We start from the raw sequence: 20086 nt of genomic DNA, 5'->3' as shown, positions 1-20086 counted from the left end.
TTCTGAACAATACATAAAAATGTATTTGCAAATGTATGTATCAAATCTGACATGAGTATGTAAAATATTGTGCTTTTGCAACATAAGAAATAAAATTACTTCTGCAGCTGGGTGCAGGGAAAATAAATATTGGTAATAATACGTGACATACCGTATTGTTTATCGCCGACATAATGGCATATGGGATATCTGCAAAAGTTCCACATTTCAGGAACTGACAGCGTAAGGTTTTGCAAAAAAAAAAAAAAAGAAAAAAAAAGCTCTAAGACATACGATTAATTTGATTGTGTCAATTTGAAACAGGTTTTTAAAAGGGAACCAGTTCTCTCAATTGCAATTCCTACTAAAGACTGCCTCAAACTGAAACTCACATGATGCCCCATTGTTGTTTTTACTTCATGTTTACACAGCTGTGCTGCTTAGGGGGGGGGGAATACTTCCATGCTCTCTTTATCATATCATTTCCATATTCCGTCTGTCAGTTTGTGCCTGTAGCAGAGTGTGGCAGGAAAATAGTCATGATGACATTAAACACATGCTTCAAACCAACTGAGCGACAGGAACCTTTTTTTGTACATAAATATGTAAAATAACATTAATAATAATGAGTGAGGTGGAAATAAGCCACTGAATCATTTGCGTAAGAGTGACTCGAGAGGAATACTTGGAATTACTGGTTGGAATTCCATACTTGGAATTTATGTAAATTATGCTAAGTGGTTAAAGGTTACAGCGCTACAAACAGGAGCATTTCGCAGCAGGAGTGTGAGTAAACCAGAAGAAAAATGACGTACTGAAGAAAACCCTTTCAAGTAACAGAAACACTGTGGATTTGTTTATATCTGTTGCTCAGCAATTGACTACAAAACACTAAACACTAATCAGAATAGGCAGCGCAGTTAATGAAAGAGCTTAATATTTTCACAATACCCAAAGAACACTTGCTTCTCTAATACGGGCCAATGGTAGACAAAATCAATACAGAGATAAATATGATAGAGGAGAGCGCAGCACGGCAATTTAGATGAGTTGTAAATGATTATTCACTCAATATTTGCTTGAGTGAGCAGAAAATTAAAAACACAAGGTCCTATGTGGGTTATATCAGTCAGCAGCTAAATACATAAACATACATTTGTACATGTGTTGAAAAAGTTGGCTTCAAAAAAAACAATCTTTCAGCATCCCAAACTATTCATCACATTTCACCAGATTAGTTCCTGGTAATTATTTGTCAGTGTCGTCAGGCCCATTTATTTTTACTGCGTGCATTCATATCCAACACTAAAGAGGCTTTGCTGGACATTTTAAAACAGATTTATATCAGTTATTTATGTTTTGGTTGAGAGGGTGACATGATAATTGATCATTTGCAGCAGTTTTCACAGATGTTATGGAGTAAAATAAACAGCATTTGTCAATGGAGACCAAACATTTCTGCTATTAGATACAGTATGTGGTGGGGGAAATAACTCCTAAATGGAACCAAGTGATTGCATTCCATAGTCCTGCAGATGAGAGGCAAAGAGAGATAGTGAGTAAGTGCAGACACTGCCATCGTGGATGTAAAACACTACTGCAGCAGCTGCAAGTTTGTAAGTGAACTGATATGTCACGACTCTTGGGCTTAACAGTTCTTCAGGGGGCTGGTGCCACATCTTGTAGGATTACACAGAAACAAGATGCTTTACATGGCTTATCATAAACACCATCATTTACCACCACAGGGATCTTCTAATGTGCATACAGGCCAGAGGGAAGAGTGAGGAATGAAAAACAAAGGGAGGAGGGGCTGCAGTAAACAATGACAACTTTGATTTTTCCTCAAACCTCCTGTTTTTAAAATTCGCTCCACAAACAATGTCCAAAGTGGGGACGGTCTCACAAAACAGGGCATTCCACAGCTCACTTGATTATTCCCACTTCCTGCTCGCAGAGACGCTCCCAACAAAAGGGAATCAACAAATTAAACTCGCTTCAATGTTGAAGATGCTGACCAAACAAACCAGAACTTTGTGGACACTGAAGCAAGTACCAGTCCAGAAATAAATTCAATCTGTCAACCTGTTTCTTAACATGATATGAAGGCAGAGTTGCTCAAAGCAGTTACAGATGGTTAAACACGACTTGGAGAAGGATTTATTCGACTGTAGAGGTAAGCTGCTTAATCAGTCGGGCCATTTTTTATTAATCAAATTAACATTTACTTTATACACGTATTGGAGTGAAGTGGAGACATTAGTGGCAAAGATGGAGGAAAAAAGAAATTTTAGGTTGTATCGACAAAAAAAATGCCTGTCGACCTCTATTCTACTGTAAATAATAAATTGGATGGGGATAAGGGAGCTGAAGGTGAATGAAAGTGACCCATCTGAAGCCATAGGTAAGGACAGAACAAGTTGGTGTGAAGAGTTATCTGGGTGTACAGCGACAGATAGAGGACTTCAATGACTGTGTGTGGTCAGCAGATAAAGGGCAGCATTTGTTTGTGGTCTGCTTTAATCCCAGGTGACCTATTCCTCCTCACGGTCAACACCCTGACAGATTAGACTCAAAGAGCCACTTGTGTGACTGAGGGTGCAGCTCCTGAGCTCCTGTGTGATCAAAAGATTCAAAAACAACATAAAAAAAAAAAACCAACGAAATGTCAGTGCTGCTGAATTTAACCAGTCAAATTTGAACGTGCACCAAATGTAGAAGCAGAGGCTCAGAAAATAGGTTGGCTTGATACTAATCCTCAGATACACATCTCAGTCTGCTATATTTTCTGATGTTCGATACAGTGATTTGGATGCTCGGTATTGTTCCGACTCATGGAAAGGCTTACTCAAGCAGAATAAACATCAGGAAACAGGGTGAGAGAAAAAAATCTGTCATGTGCAAAAACTATCTGATAAGGAAACAGGCTGAACTTTACGAGAAGTAGCTTCCAGGAAGAAGATGAACACGACAGTGACAATACAGGAAGAAATGTGTGTCTTATTTTACTACTTTACTAAACAAAGCTGATTCCAGTAAAGGCTGGTTTAAATGTGCTGTACCTCGATACAGAAGGACCTGTGTCCTTTCTAAAAAACAAAACAAAATACAGACATGGACATAAAAAGACAAAATGGCACCAACTTGCCCATCTAGTCTGTGTGTATTTAGTGTCTGTGGCCAACAAATCTCCTGTCCTATCACTGAGCTGCAGCAGGACATGCAGTGCAGCCACAGATGCCCCTTTATCACAACAGCTGCCATCGCCATCAATTATTCACTACAGCTTCGCCTCCGTGTTTACCTTTGAGGCTGGCGATCGAGGTTACTGTGCACAGGATAGCGGTGAGACAGTGTCAGGTCCAAATCACTCTGCCAATGCACCGAGGGGAGGCGATCATTGGAGACATGGCACATGACTGTCACATGACTGGCCAACCCCGAACAAGACATGATAGGTTGTGAACAACATTACAAAGGTGGGACCATACGTCATAGCCTTGCAACAAAATACTATTTCCATTATTGTATGATATTCATATTTTTGTTAATCTTTCTTACTGTAAGCCTTAAAAAGTAATTAAATTTCCAAAACATGCTCATACAAGCACATAATTAAGATTAGACTCATGAAGTTATTGTCCAAAAACCTGAAAAAAGAAACGTAATTTCTACAGACATCCTTCCATCATTGAGGAGGTTTATCCACAAACATTGAGTAACTGTCCATGCTACGCTGTATGAAAGCAGTGTTTTACACAATAGGCCTGATATATCACAGTTGACAATGCCGTCATTTCCCGGGAAGAATGCACGTCTTATTCAACTGAAAGAAAAGGAAGACGAAAGACTGGTGTGTGGTGTATGCGTACGCAGAGGTGTCCAGAGTACCTGCTGTTAGCTCTGACCAGTTCTCTCCCATCTGACACAGCACGTCAGCCCTGACTCGACTCTTCCATACATGGATGTATGGATGGTCCTGACACTGACAAAGGATCAACTCCTCTGGCGGAAGTACCAAAGACCCCCGAACCCCAGTTAATCCATCTCCGGAATTAAACGCACCCCCATCACCACTACATTCTCACTCTCTCTTACTCGGATACACACCTCCCATTAGCACTTGGCCCCTGCAGAATGAGGGGGAGGGGGGGCAGGCAGGATGTGCAGACCAGCTGGTCATCAGCTCAGACAAAGAAACCTGCTGAATGTGCTCTTGCATCAAAAAGACATTCAGATCCCTCACGCTGTTGAATCTTTAAAGCCCTCAACAGCTCTGGATCTCTGACTTTTCAGGCCGATCCCAAGTAGGGAGGACTTCATTATGCAAGTTTTTTCTCAAAAAACATCTACTTCTCTAAAATCATTGTGGGGGTGGTGTCAGTTACAACCGCAGAACTGAGGAAAGTATAACCTGATGACTTTAGCCAAACATTTACACCACACATTGTAATTTAAATTCATTTGCTATTGTGGTGAAATACAGCACTGATAGCGTCACATCGCTTTACCAAAGCAGAAAAAAAAGAAGAGCAGTGAGAAAGAGCTGAGCCAGAGGAACAATGTGAGTTCACCGCAGAGAGGCCAATGGCAGGTGTAATTTATCTCTGGTCCTAGCCTAGTTCAGTCATTCACTGGGGAGAAACAAACCAGGGCTCTTCCTGTAGAGTGAACTGGAAACTGAGAGAGCTACAGCAGAACTTAAAAGTGCATGGCGAGGTTACATTGCAAAGTATACATTGATACAAACTTTGACTTTACAACCAAGACTGCTTTATAAACGTTTCTTTACAATGATGCAGTGGATGCGTGAAGAGCATTTTTAAAATAGAAAAGCTGTCTCCCTCAAGTTGAATATGACTACTAAGGCTCGAGTAAACAATAGTGGATCGATTCACATGCATACAGAGCTGAGTGACAGGGCCTAATTTAGGTTTTACTTGACCCAAGGCCGAGTATACATGAGGGAAAAGCGCTCACATTTTTATCTCTCAAAAAGAGACACAAACAGCAGAGAAACAGATCCCAGAGGAGGCGTTCACGGAAATGCACTGGTCTGTATACAGAGGTCAAATCTGTACTGCAGCTGAGGGGTATTTTCACGGCCGGGTGAAGTCCTAATCTGGCCTTTGGCCACGGATCTGTTAGCACACACAGACAAGGCACAGATGATAGCTGAGGATTATAAAAAACTGCACAGTCATCTTCCCTATTTATTACACACATGTATCCTTCCACTAGGGCTGCGAAAGTGGGATATTCTTTCGAAACTTGGAAAGTTCATACTTGAACTTAAAAATCCACTTTGAGTGAAATTAAATACAGGCCAGGCCACCTGAAGTAATTACCACATTTTGAATGCCTTCTTGCTCCACCAGACAGTGATGTTTTGCTGTGAAAATTGATGGCTTGGGTAAGCTAAACCTGAGTAGATAATTAGAGCAACAACATACCTGAAATGTGGCACATGGAAGTGTTTTAGGTTCAACACCATAGATAGCAAAGTAACCAACAAATCTGCTGATTCAACCCGAGTGAGGAGAGTAAATGCCGTGTTTTTTCTGTGTATGTGGACAAGGAAGGAATAGCATGTCGTGTAATATTTGCTCAAACTTAATTTCAGTACAAAGAGACGGTCCTATTGATTTTCCCCAATCAGTGGATGTTAGGGCTGTCTGACTGATTTCCCCCAATCAATAAGACAAAATCTAACATCCACTTCCTTGGCTTACTTCGTAGTTCAGACACTGGCTGTAGTAGTTCTCATATTTCTACATCCGACAAGTGTTGGTGCAGGAAAATCATGAGTGTAGCATATCAACTGTACATAAAAGGTGCTATTAGGTAATAATACAGGGAGCAACATAAAACCTGTTTCGTAAAAGACTGGTTGGGGGGGACACACCCATTCGGGATGTGTTCCATTTTTCAACTATGGAAAAGCCAAAACAAGAACAAGTGGATATACTTGATGTGAGGTGGTGCTTGGGCTGCTGAAGTTCTCCTGACAATGAGAAAAATGCAACTTTATGATTACAGGCAGGTGAAGGTGACCTCCATGTAATCCTTAAAAATGATAATTTGAGTCCTGATGCGGTTATTGGAAGCTGTGTCGGCCGTGCGAGAAAAAGAGCCGTGACACTGGATACGAGGGAGGTGATCGGACTTGTGAATGGACTTCTTTGTAACCTGTCATGGGACTTGAGAACGGCTAAAATTTAATTCCCCCCTTCCTCAACATGATATTTGAAGCAGGGCCAGTTTCACAGAGCAGCAAAAGAGAGATTCAGTCTCACTAGTGTAGTGCAAACTTCCCAGCTAAAGGTATACAGAGCAAGCACAGGCTTATATATTATATAGGTTGGTAACCACACTATTATAAGCAGTTCTTCAATAACTGAACACATAAATGTTTCATCTTATAAAGATGTTTGTCAGTGTTTTGCAGAAAAAAACTAAAATGCTTTTGTAATGATCACCGACGGCTTCTTTACAGTTAAAGTACTTTTAAGGTTTTCACCAAAAAAAGTGTCCTACTAATGAAACAAAAGACCTATTAAAGGCTATTTGAGATTAGTTTTAAACCAATGAGAGAAAAAGAGCTGTGATGCAACATTAAGAGCTTGAGATGTGTGGGTATGAGGGGAATTCCAGACCAGCTGCCTCCTTAACAGGTCCAATAATCTCATTTTATACAGATATGTCATGCTCATGAACTGAAATTTCATGTAGTAATTATCGCTGTCTGTATACCTTCTTGTCCCACATTACTGCAATTTAACTTTCTTTCTTTTTTTTTTTTACAAACCTTATAAATGTTCTTGATGTAGCAAAGGAAGACATCAATACCACAAAGACCATAATCTGAGATTGGTGTGCAGTGCGGTGGGGGTGAGTCACAGCAAACTTAAGAAACTGTCAGCGCGTCTAAATCTCCATCTGTTCACCATCTTTAAACCGTGCATATATGATTTTGAGACCGTTCATCCTCAGCCGTCCTGCACCAAACAGAGCTACAGGCTGTGTCTTGTTAAATAATGTTATAATCATAATAATAATTCATTGATGTGGATCACACACTGAAGGTAATCTGTCTTGACCAGTCTGCATGCTTGTTACGGTCTGCTCTGCAGCTCCTCAAAAGAAGTGACAGTGTGCAAAGGTGTCACGTCTGAGCCGATTATTCCTTGCCTATGGCATATGTTGGGAGTCGGTGCAGACAATCAGATTGCCAAGATTGTCAAGAATGTGTGTCACTAATGGTAGGCTCATTCACATGTGCATATGATGAACAAATACTTAAGGAGAGAGAGGTGTTTTTATGTGGCCAGTGCCAATTTTTTTTTTTTTTTTTTTTAATCAGGGCAACAGATGGCTGATAATTGATGCAGATCTTTTTTGGCACATACATCTAGCTAATTTCCATCCGTCTGATAAAATAGAACTCTTTAATAAATTCCCACTTCGGAATATTTCCCAAATTCCTGAACCATGTAAAGTTTCTGGAAAGTTACTGGGCATGTTCTACCCCTTTGCAAACCCACTCTTTAACAAATAATACAAAAAAATTGGCTTAAATTCCGTAATTTTAAAAGGTTTTGGTAACTTAGCAATCATAATGCTGATTACTTAAATGACAAACATGCGCCAACCATTAAAAGGAATTTATAAAAACAGCCGAAAAAGTACATGTAAATTCACAGACTCACATCTCTGACTGGAAAAAACAATGACATGGAAAAAACCACAATAGTGCAAAAGACCCATACTTGCTTCAGAGATCATTATGGCAATATTGTCATCATACAGTCATACCTTTTTTTTTGTTCGTAACTGTGTAGGAGACTGACCTCTCACACTAATGCTCCCCCATTGACTCTGAGGACCAGAGTGCTCCCTCATGCTTTATGTCTGCACACCATGTATTCACCACAACCACACGAGACAGTCTGTCACCATGCATTTATGTCTCCTGGTTGAACAAAGCACCACACAGAGAGACAGGGTTGGTGAGCCGTCTGCACCAAACTACGCATGAGTGTATTTGTCATTCGGCATTTCAGGGACCATGAGCCAGGTACACCGTGGGTGTGACAGGTATGAACTAAGTGGTAACTGTCTGCAGGTACGCCATATCGGGTAAAACAAACATCCTTTTTGTTGTGCCAAGGAATGTTTATTTCCCTTTAACCAGTCTTGATACAGATTAAATATCAAGTGCATGTAACACTGATCATAAATGCAAAAAAAAAAATAGTGAGTGTAGGCTAAGGGTTAGTCCATTTCGTGCTCCTGAGTCTGAGCCTTATTTACAAAAACAAGGAATATCATAATAGTCAAAAGTGGTTAATGGAACAAATGTGATCCTGGGGCCAAAAGACAGACAGAAAAAGCTCTATTGTTTATGATTCCTGGGAGCGAACAGGTAGCACTGTGTCAACACTCCAGCCTCTGTTGACCTTGACTTCTTAACACATTTTCATTAGTGAAGCCATGAAACCTGTGTACAACTGACCATTCCACTGCTGGCTATTCATAAACACTCCCTACTCCATCCCAACAACCGCCAGTGACATATACTAATGATGGACAAAGCTTTTTAACTGAGTCATACTAGGGGAAAAAAAGCAGAGCAAGCAAATGTTTGGTTCCCCTCCAATGAAAAGCTGCACAGAAAACACACCAGCAACAACCACTTTCTCCTTTGAATCAATGTTTTCATCATGCAAGGAGGGTTTTTGTTGTATTTTAAATAAAGAGGGTGTGGGTGGGGACAGCATTGAAACTCATTCCACGCATGCCTTCCGACACTGCATCCATTCCAACTGGTCATCCTTGCCAACACCACAGGCGACACTGCATGTGTGCCAGTTTTTTTGTGTTTCTCAACATACATGAACCACATGTAGCCATGAAAATTTAAATTTCTTTAACATTATTGAACTAGGCAGCAGAGCATTTCTAAGACCATTTTAAGTTCCTAATCCTAATGATGTTAATTCAACATGAACATTGCAAGAGCTTCTAGAAGATGCACAAAAATATTGTATATCACAATCCCTATTTGTAACATTTAAAAAATGTGAGAAGAAAATAAATCCTATTATATTGACAAAAACAAATTCAATCTTGCAATTATGGCTAAAACCACATAACTTTGTTGACATCACAGCAGCACAGGCTAAAGTGACTGACCCCATTTCTGAGAAAGCAAGGAAGTCGGGCTGCATAATATATCAAAAATATATAATTATTACAATGTCAACATGGGGAATGTATACATTGCAAAAGTTCCAAACATGCTACAATGACTTCTAACATGGTGGCAAAGCAAGCACACTTTAGTGGACAGCGATAAGAAAGTGGTCAGGTAATTACATTATTATTATTATGATTAGACACTGAAATGTGATTTCAAACACTAAAAGTGAATCTCAAGCAGAAAGACATTAACATTATAAAGTTAAATGTTTAATTTTTCCTGTAACAATGCTAGTGAATATGTTTTTCCTGAAGTGGTGCAGTCCTACAAGGAAGTCTGTGTTCCTAGTTCACTACCTGTGCAGGTAATGTAATGCAAGCTTTTTTGGGGGGGGGGGGGGGTTTCTGCCACCTGACAGTGACCTTTGCTTGGCATGTAAATAAAAGTGTGTACAGGTGTTGTGGGGTTACGATGGCACTGAAAACAAAACAACACAGGACACAGATTGATTATAGATGGTTGTTTTTGGCCTACACACCTTTGGTAGCTCTTTGAGTTGGTTTGCATCGAGGAGAAGCTCTTCCAGGCTGCGACTGTAGCGGAATATCTCATCGGGGACAGTCTGCAAGTTGTAGTGCCGCCTGTCCAGCGACTCGACGTGGCGGTTGCAGCGCCACAAGGGGATACACTTCAGCATGTCCGGCCGCCGTGGGGGGTTTGGTTGCCGGTGCTACTGAAATCTCCGCATCGGAGAGTGGAGCAGTGGGGTAGGTCGCTGGGACAGGGAAAAAAAATTGTGGGTTCACTCAATGTCAAAAAACACTTACGGTGTTCCCTCGACGACCCTGAATGAGGAGGCCGAAAATCCACTTAATAGACACAAAATTAATCCCTTTGATCTGTTCGCAATATTCCCAGTTTCAGTTCAGCCGCGTTCAAGTATTGTCAGGTTCGTCCACCCCGGAATTGCAATTATCATAAACAAAACCGACAACTCCCACTTGGCTACAGCGTTTCCTCTCTTCTTCACGCACTCCCTTCTTCACACAGACGGGGCAGCGTTAGCATGTTTCGCTACCGCCACCACCATCCCTCCGTGTATCAGAGCGAAGCTCCGTCGTAGTGAGCTGAAAAACACGCAGCCGAGTCCGCTAAGCTTTGCAGAATTGCTGCTTGTAGTATCCCGGTCATGAGTGGCGACAGCCAATTCATTCACTGGACTCTTTAAGCAAAACAGCGAACATATCCCACGGAGTCAGCGGAGATTAACGCGCGTAACGGCTGCGCGATGATGTGCCCGTCCTCACCGGCTGTGTTGTTAGCAAGCGAGCTACTCTTAGCTAACATCGACTAGTAGCTGACTGAACGCCTTTGTGATTAGCTGCTGAGAAAACTTGTACCACAAAAGCTGTGGAAAACACTCCAAGGAGACGCGTGTGATGGCAGCATCCCAAGAAATGTCCAAAAAAAAACTACCCGACGACTGCGCTTTCAATACGGCGTAGGTGAAATGCCAGCAGTGAGAGCAGGGTATTCAGCAACAGCCGCACTTCTCCCGCCCCCCGCCTTGTTGAACTGAGGCAGGCCGGTTTGGCGTGTGGGGGGCTGGGCGAGTTCTGAGCTGGAGCACCGCCGCTTTGCTCCCGCATCGCAAAGGCCAAAGGTGACTTTTTAGCTCCACCTAGCGGCGAGTCCGAGTTATCACCATTTATATATTTATATACACACACAAGACAGAACTTCTTAACTAAGACGGGGAAAACGCTACATAAATACAAACCATTTAACATTCATCCTACATGTTCTGAAGGGCAAGTTGATATTCAACTGCAACTTCCCTAATAAATTATGCTTAGTTTTACAGTGTACCTATTAAGCAACTTTTCTAGATCAACAACCAACACTTGAACAGAAAAATGCACCAAACAATTGAGGACAAAACAATAGCCTTTAATAATAGAAAGAAAAAGTGTTTACATGTCCCGGAATTTCATGAATGAAAAAAAAAAAAGTAACTAAAGCAGGAAACCTAAGCTTTTTTTTTTTACAAGACAGGATTACAAAAAAAATTTAACCAACGCAGGAATCATCACTGATCACAAAGAAAATTCTGACAAAAATACTTGAACTTGAATGAATCAACCCAATGGGCTGTTTAACATTAATATCAACAGCAATTTAAAAAAAAAAAGAAAATAAAAACATTACAAGGTTCAGAGGCCCACATCTCTTGCTGCAGTGACTGTGGCTGAAAGGAGCAACAGATAGAGGATGGGTGCTGGTGAACAACTTTATTTTACGCAGACAGGTCACTGCTGTTGAAACGGTCTTGGTCATACACCTCTGCCACGACTTTGCGGCCCCCGAACCAGCGGTCATTCAGGGCCTGGATAGCTTTGTTCATCTCGGAGGCCATGGAAAACTCTACAAAGATTTTGACGATGATATCTGCATCCTCCTCTTCTCCTTGCTTTTCTTGGTAAATGATGACTCTGTTGACAGAGCCAAACTTGCCACACTCCTCCGTCACCTCGCCCTCCAGGTCATCGTCGATGTCCTCTGGTCCAACCATATTCCGAAGCACCATCACCGTAGACTTGATAAAAGAATTATTTTAAATCAGTACACATTAGTTAAGTCATAGTAACTGGGGGGGGGGGGGGAATTTAAAAAATGTTCCCTGAATCTCACCTCTGACTTTCTAAGAAGTTTCTGCATCACCATATGTCTGGCACTGCTGCCCGAGATGCTCATGTGCTCTTGGTCACTCAACATCTCCTGTCCTGTACCATCCTGAAGCATCTCTTCTTTCTCCTCTTTCTTCTCTTGTTGGTTGGAGCCACCAGCTTGATTAGACAGGACCGGTGGCGATGCAAGCACTGGGTTCACGAGACCAACCTGGGGAAGCACTGGTATGGGAGGACGTACCGGAGTGACACCTGTGGAGGGAAGACGGCACATGCAGTCAGAACAGACCAATAAAAAAAAGCGGATAATCAACAAATACTGATCCCATTTCTCAAAGGCCTGCAATGTGTCAATTGAGTGTACTCATGCTTTTTTCCATTTGACAACACTTCAGCCACTCTAAAAGAAAAAAAAAGATGAAGAGGATGATGGCAGATGAACACAACTATCATTTTTGCAAGTCTGTTTGACACCAATTATCTATAAATGTACTTGGAATATTAAAAACGCAAACAGGGCATAGTTTCAAGAAATGTGTCCATACTAGGGACAGCACCATGTCAACTTTTTGTGTCCGATACCACAACCTCCTGATCTACCAATATCAGTCCATTTTAAACTATGAATCCATTAAAACTCATCCCTATCAAGCTCTTTCATAGACATTCTATGAAACAAAATAACCTGCACCTTTAAAGAATAAATTGACCATTACAAAACTCTAAAATTTTTGTTTACACTTTAAAGTATACAACATATAGCAATTTGGACGACTCTTGGTGCTTAAGTATATGCCAGGACTGTATTGAAGTTGCAGGGCTGTATAAACACAGAAAATTGAATCACCAATTCTGATTTTGAAATTAGATTTGAGTCACTGGAGTATGTGATCATAGATCAGCTATTCATTATATCTACATGGCCATGCAACTTGAGTAAGGTTCTATCAGAATCCATGCACCGTACAGATGTGTGCTCACGTGCCGTTTCAGAGTTCAGTCACATTCCCATCAAAAGGAAGACACTTATAGTTATAATGTGAACCATAAATCTAATCTGTATAGGATAGAATTGAACAATGTGGCTGGTAATGTGCCTGAAGTTTGTAATGTGATGCCGACTACTAAGCAGTCATCACATTTGTGTTCACGCATTTACAACCGAGCCATAATCAGCCATTTTACAAATGCTTCACTGCCGTGTCAAAGCGGAGTTACAGTTTAACAATTGCTAAAAAGGTGCATATCCTGTACATCTGTGCTTTGAACGACATTAAATCATATTTGCTTTTATGAAACGATACACTTTTCTTTTCACTTGCCTGTAATCACCCCAGGTGCCTGGGCAGCCATAACAGCCTGAGGTATTCCCATTTGCTGACCAAGAAGTTGGGGCGCAGCCAACGCCCCCAAGACTGATGCGCCGGCTACAGCCTCCTTAAGAGAGGGGGGGCCGAAGACATTAGGTAAGGGAAACACACAGAACACAGCACAAGGCAGCACAGTCAACGATCACACAGCATGGCAGAGTGAGCTCAACCTCAACTCTTACTGAGAAATTAAGATCACCAACATTTCAATACATCTTTCTTAGTATGTGAAATATAAACAGCAGCAATGATTTTTTTAAAAATCCTACAATTCATAGAATTGTCTGTTAGTCATCGACTGACATCAAAGTGAGCACTGCAATAGCTGTCACGGTGCTAGCTAAGAGAGAAGACTCTTAGGTTCCGCAATCTCATCAGTGAATGGGAGGAGCTGTGATTGTTACGTTACAAGGAGATGTTTTCAGTATATACTGTAGATTGTTTGTGCATATTAAACTGGATTTGCGAAGACGAAGCCCACACTGTCTCATATTTCAGAGCTGTTAATTGACACGCTGAAAGGGCACCCACTACTTTCTATTAAACTGACCTTCTCCCAGTCACGTCAATAAAACTTATGCCCATATTATCTGTGCTTTTTGGTGTCAATTCTAGCTAAATCTGGGTTATATTTACCTGGAAGGCCATTAAATCCCTTTGGAAGGGATTCATACTTGCCTGGGCCGTTATCTTAGCGGTAGCTGCCGCTGCAGCCACAGCTGCAGCAGGTGGCAGACCACCAGGGGTCGTGGGGGTCAGTAGGGGCATGGGCGGAGTCACTGCTTTGCCCACCCGTAGGTACTGACCCCCCAGGTCAAAGAGGTTCATAGAAGACACAGCGTCCAGGGCTGACTGAGGCTTTTCATACTCTGTAAGGGAATAAAAACAGCTGTTAGTAGCAGAGTTAGGCCAAGGCGGGAGCACGAGCGAATGAGGGCCCCCAGCTCACCAATGAAGCCAAAGCCTCTGTGTCGCCCTGACGTGGGGTCTCTGGCTAACGTGCAAGACTTGATCCTTCCGAAGGCCTCAAAAACACTCTTGATGTCATCATCTGACAAATCCGGGTGAACGGACGCCACGTAGATCCGGTTAAAGGCGCGCGCCTCCTCTGCCAGCTGGTCAATGATGGGTTGCGCCTGCCCGATGTTACTTGGCCGCCCCACCTATAGCACAGATCATACCAGCAGTGCTACTGAGTAAAGGGGCTTACACTACCAACCAAGGACGCGTAACTGCAAAACTATAAATCCCTGCAAGGCTTACTTTCGGCAGCCACCGAGTTCAGTCAATGCCACTCTCACCTAGTCATAACTATGCTTTCCTGTCAAGTTTCCTCTGCTTGCGTAGAACTTCTGATGTTGATTTAAAACCTGGGGCTACTCTCATCACTCATCCTGGCCACCAGGCACAAAATATTTAACACTTAACCATCTCATCAGAAGAGAGCGGTGTTTATCAAAATTATATTGAAAGACGATATTCTTAAATTTATAAAAGTGAAGCTGTTTATAACATAACAAAAACTTAACTGAAAACACTCGACTATGAACAAAAATAAATCCAGTTCTTACATTAACATTAAGGGATTTCAATGAAAACGACCCCAATTCAAAATCAGGAAGGGATATCTATTAAATGAGAACCCAGATTTCACACAAATCTGATTATCCTCAGGAGAGTAGATATAGGTAACTGGACCTGCTGGAGTATATCTATACTCCTGAGGATACAACAAGCAACAGATAAATGTGAAAACAAGTTGTCAAATTGTCACCACTGGACAAGAAACTAAATATTCTGTTTATTTTGCAGATAACTGCATTACTGTTTAACAAAAATACAGCTTCACATCACCAGACTTATGCACAGCGTGACTGGCTGAGCTGGTGGCAAAACCGAAAGAGGAACGCAATACCTGTCCTTATGCCTCACTGATAGACGTCCTGTCTTTGGGAAAAGTAGTAAATTCCCTTTTTAATATGAGCAGCTATTTGGGACTGGGGATCTGTACTACAGATGTGGCGGCCAAGGAACACCAACCAGGCGCAGCCCATCATCAGCACACCATGACATGGAGCGGCGCCACGCGCCACTGGGCATCAGACTGCAACTGGTCACTAAAACAGCCTTGATGGTATTGTAGAAGCATAACACACAACACAACAGACAGTACTCTTAACATTCACCCAGACATACGCACGCACCTGAAAATCAAGACACAAGACAAGCAAAGAGAAGAATTAGTCACATAATCAGTTATGCATCATGTATGCAAGTAATTGACAAATTGACTTAGCATCTTAAATGTTGGGAGAAATCCAACGTTCTGCTCAAACTACACCAGAAACGGTTACAGAAAAGGATATATTAATTTGGTTCACTATGTTCATGTGGTCCTAAGAACCTAAAAGATTGCCATACCTCTAAACAAACGTACCTTTATGTTTCTCCCCCCCAACATGACTGAGTTCATCTGCTCAAGAGCCAGCTGAGCAGCCTCTGGCACATCATACTCCACAAAGGCAAAGCCCTGCACAGTCAAAGGAAAAGCAAAAAAAAAAAAACATCTACAAACACTGAAACATATTTGTTTGGAATATTCTGCATTTAAACCGAAGTGAGAGAAAAGAATTTGCCTTTAACAGTCATTCCGTTACTGACCTTGTGTTTCATTGTAACAGAATCCCAAGACATGTCAATGCTCTTGATTGGGCCGAAAGGGGCAAAGGCCTGCCTGATGGTGTCCTCACCAAGTTCATAGTATATGGAGCCCACATACACCCGACACATGATAGCCAGAGCACGCTGCCGCTGAGCTGCCACCTGCCAACCAGGAAAAACACATAAGCATTAGAGAGTAAAAGAAGGGACAGAATTACACACACACACACACACAAAACCACTAATAATAAATGTGTAGTATTTTCTACTGTGCTTGCTTTCCCCAACAATAGTTAGAGGCCAATTCAGGGGGTCTGGACAGGTAAATAAGGTAACAATCAGAAACTGTAATCAATGGAAAGAGCTGTGTAAAAAGAAAATCATGTGTTGCAGTATTTACTTATTGTGTCACCACTTGAAATTACAATATGGCCTCTATTCTGTTACTACTGAACAGACATATGGAGGAAAACACACTGAAGTGATTGACATGCACAGCCCTCAAAAATGTTTGGCTTCAGTAACTGACCTGTAGTCCAGGGATGCAAGTAAGGTAACAAAAGTAATCGTGGAGTTCAAACGAAAGCCATCAAAAAAGTCTTGATGAAAGCATTTCAAACTTCCTTCTCAAGTCTAAGGGAAGCAATTGTTTAACCACAAGAAGTTACCATCTTTTACTTGTGTTTTTATGTCTGCCTGCTTCAGTCTATTTTATTTCTGTTACCAACAAAAGTTTACATGCGCGTAAATCATGACAGAAATGTTTACTTATTCATTAACAGAAAAATTTGATGTTAAGATGGCCAAAAAGATCCCTGTTCCAGCAGTTCTCTCATTTTGGTCCATTATAGGGATTGCTATCCCTCTTTTGTCCCATGCCAAGAGCTTTCTGTATGTTAATAGAACAAATGCATATTTTTCAAAGACACATGACTTTTCTCCCACCCATAAGAGAATTTACTAAATAGGCAGAGAGCTACAACTTAATTCTGGTAAAATAATACTAATTCAGATGATCCCACCAGGACTTAAGTACTTCTGACAATTAACTAATCAATATCATCCTGAAGTACAGACATGATCTGATACTTGTAGCAGTAAGAAAGCCATGTTTTCATACAAAATATGCATTCTTTGGTTTAACAAAAGGGCAGGGAATGTTGTCAAAGCAACTAGTAAAAGAAGGGTAACAGTCCTTTTTCCATTGGGAATTCGCACAGAAAAAAAAAAATTAATAATCTATTGACCGATTGTAAAGGTGAGAGAGGATCTCCAAAGCCCATTGTCACTGCTGCCATCTGAAAGACAGTAAAGATGGAAAAAGTGCTGAAAAGTAGGTTAGATATCCCTTAGCTTTGCTTTTTCAAAAAGGTAATTGCTTTGCTAGATAAACAAAAGTGGATAAAGCTACAGCTATATTCAGACCCTCCATCTAAACAACATACAGTCTCTGGAGAGTTGCCTTCCTTATCTGAACTACAAATCACCACACAGCAATAAACATTTACAAGTCCCCTAAAGATTGCAAAGCATTTAACATGATAACCAATTTGTTCACGATGATCTTCAGCATCTGAAAAAAAGAAGAATAGAAGCAAAAGCAAGGACACATGGCCTACATGTGTGATTTTGGGTTCAGAGGGAGTAGGGAGCAAGACTTCCAAAGGAACTAACCCAAAATAGACATCTGAGACAGATGTCCGAATCATATAGAAGTACAGAAAGGCTAAGATACCCTATCTAGAATCAAGACTTAGGTGACACGCATTACAAACATTTAAATGGTGTACCAAAAACGTTTCACACATCTCACCTGCAGGTTGGTGAGCTGTTGTTGCTGATGGGCAATGGTCTGCTTCACCAACACACTCTTAATGCTTTGTTCCATGGCATACTTCTTTGCCTGAAAAATTAGTGATTCATAGATTTAAGATGATTCAAGCTGTTGTATTGTAACCAAGACACAGATACCTTATCCACACATTTATATACAAACAGAAAACAAGCTACATGCAGGAAATCAAAAACAACGTTAATATTATCTGTAGAAAAAATAAACATGCTTAGACTTCTACTGGCTTTAGTTACAAATGTGTAGTGTGTGACATTTAGCAATATTCCAGGACTCCCTGGAAGAAAGTATCTCAATGGGACCTTCCTGGCTAAATAAATTCAAATAATAATAAAAAATAAAAAACCGTATGTAGGAAGTAGTATGCTACAGCTGCATACCCCACATCTCACTCTTCTCTTGTGAAGTGTGTTGGAGAATCTATGTGGCCTTCTGTTACCATCACAACTCAAAAAAAAATTATAGTTTGTCCTTTGTGCATTGTTGTAAAATCACAGTGGTCAAAATGGCTGCCTCCAAAGAGTTGACCCAGCGCCTGATGAGAGTATAAAACTTTCAAAAAATGTAAGCTTAATTATTCAATCTTCAACATCTGCCACGTTAATATTGTTCCACCTACAATGCTCACACAGAAAGCACGATTTAAATCAGGGCTGGGCGTTATAACTAGAATAATTGTTTTTCCATCAACTTCAATACAACACTTTAAAAAGCCAGTATCCGCCAATACCGATATTTAGCCGATAAAAATCGCGCACCCCTACACCATCACAAAGGACTAATGAACATGAGATTTTTTTTACCCTCTGAAGTGCCTCCTGCTGCTCAGGAGTGAGAGGCGGCAGGCCAAGCTTGGAGCCTGTGCCCTGTCCATTCTCCATCGTCAGAGCTTCACCTCCCTGAAAATCACAAACAGTAAGTCACTTAAGAATGGAGTAAAATGAATAAGCAGCACCAACTCCCGTCAATGAATGCACCCCGAAGTGAAGTTACCCAGTAAAAACTCCCTCCAGTGCAATCATAATTCACATCACCTCATACAGCACATATTATCATTAAATATGATATCATATACAGGACATACACCCGGATTTAAACCAGGTGGGACCGGACGAAGTCCTTACCTACGCAACCCGCTAATCGCTGGGTCCACCAGACTGAGGCAGGAAAGCCCCCGAGGGGAAGAGCACTGATGGGGAAGCTTTAACAATTCAACAAATTCTAGGGAAATAAAAAATGCCTTCAGACTAAAAAAAAGAGAATCAGACAGCTAATAAATATATAAAGTTTAATTACAATATGGTGTATACACATCTAGTTATTATACCCGCTGATTTTTAGTACGCGAATGTTAGCTTTAAATACATTAGTGCTACCGAATGGATGCTAATGCTAATGAAACATGCGGTACGTAGGCACTGGAACAATGAAATACTGTAAACTTGAACATATGCTCAATATGATATAATGACTAACTCTAGGAGTCTTCATTATGCCACAGTCGCATGGACCGTGTAATAATTACAAATGCACAGCGCGACTGGCCAGGCCTAGTTTTGCAATTATTGTTAGCGCGGAGCTAACTCAAGTTAGCTAGCGAGGCATTCATTACGATGGCGCGTAAAATGGGCCGTTTGCCCCGTACTTACGTAGATAGTCACTTTACATTGCATTTAACACGACTGAACTGCACCTGAAATTGCGTTAAACCTACGCACCAACCGCTGTAGCTGAGAACGATTTAAAAGACTCTTTAAGGATTTTTATTTACCGCAGTCTCCGTGACCGCCATGAAGCACACCTTCTCGAGCATGGACGCTTTGAAGGCCTGTATCTCCGGGATTGACAGCTCGTTTAATTCGTTAGGGCCAATAGAAGGACGCGATCGTCGCGAAAATGAGATTGACAGCTTTGTTAGCCAATCAGCAAAACTCCGGATGTGACGTCAGTTTTAGACGGCAAAATGCTCCCTTGCTCCACCCTCTCTGCCTTGAAGACAATTTTGTCATGGTGGCCACTCTGGGTACTGCAACAAAAAATACTCAAAGGGCTCAAAAAGCAATTTTCCATTGACCACAATAGTCAAAGAGACACCTGTAAAACTCTCCAAAGGACACCTCGAGACATGCACACAGGCTTTTATAGATCTTTATATTCTATATTTTTAATTCACAGAGTTTCATATTTGAAAAATCCTCGTGAAGGCAATTAAAAAGCCCAGACAAATCTTATTTCCCAGAAGTGTGGTCATGTGAAGTCTCTGGAACAGCGCTACTGTCAGGGAACCATATGAAAACATTATGCAAAATTTGAATAAATGAAGGCAATGAGGGTT

General features: G+C 41.2%; 2 protein-coding genes across 4 annotated transcripts in view; both read right to left on the bottom strand.

Moving 5' to 3' along the window:
* Positions 1-9878, bottom strand: part of scrib (scribble planar cell polarity protein) — a gene marked incomplete at its 5' end in the record, with an annotated part of 61642 nt that extends 51764 nt beyond the window's left edge. Inside the window, one exon of the mRNA XM_083901530.1 lies at positions 9720-9878. Within this exon, the coding sequence (XP_083757656.1) occupies positions 9720-9878 (159 nt within the window). The remainder of the gene's footprint in view (positions 1-9719) is intronic.
* A 1278-nt stretch (positions 9879-11156) lies between these two features.
* Positions 11157-19571, bottom strand: LOC310937650 (poly(U)-binding-splicing factor PUF60). Of its 3 annotated transcripts, none has more exons than XM_083901961.1 (12): positions 19523-19571; positions 18876-18972; positions 18555-18650; positions 17713-17802; positions 17147-17197; positions 15900-16061; positions 15676-15768; positions 14188-14401; positions 13875-14107; positions 13191-13305; positions 11873-12120; positions 11157-11777 (listed from the first exon to the last, which is right to left on the bottom strand). In XM_083901961.1, exons 3-12 carry the CDS (start codon positions 18630-18632, stop codon positions 11478-11480), a joined length of 1584 nt encoding a protein of 527 aa, XP_083758087.1. In that variant the 5' UTR covers positions 18633-18650; positions 18876-18972; positions 19523-19571; the 3' UTR covers positions 11157-11477. The 3 variants fall into 3 exon arrangements, with proteins under 3 accessions (XP_083758087.1, XP_083758088.1, XP_083758089.1); XM_083901962.1 differs by having other exon boundaries at positions 13917-14107; XM_083901963.1 differs by lacking the exon at positions 17147-17197 and having other exon boundaries at positions 13917-14107.
* Between the last annotated feature and the right edge of the window lie 515 nt (positions 19572-20086).

This window comes from Microchirus variegatus (assembly GCF_963457635.1).
Source record: "Microchirus variegatus genome assembly, chromosome: 15".
In the NCBI taxonomy this organism is placed as follows: Eukaryota; Metazoa; Chordata; class Actinopteri; order Pleuronectiformes; family Soleidae; genus Microchirus; species Microchirus variegatus.
This window is presented reverse-complemented; position numbering and strand designations above follow the sequence as displayed.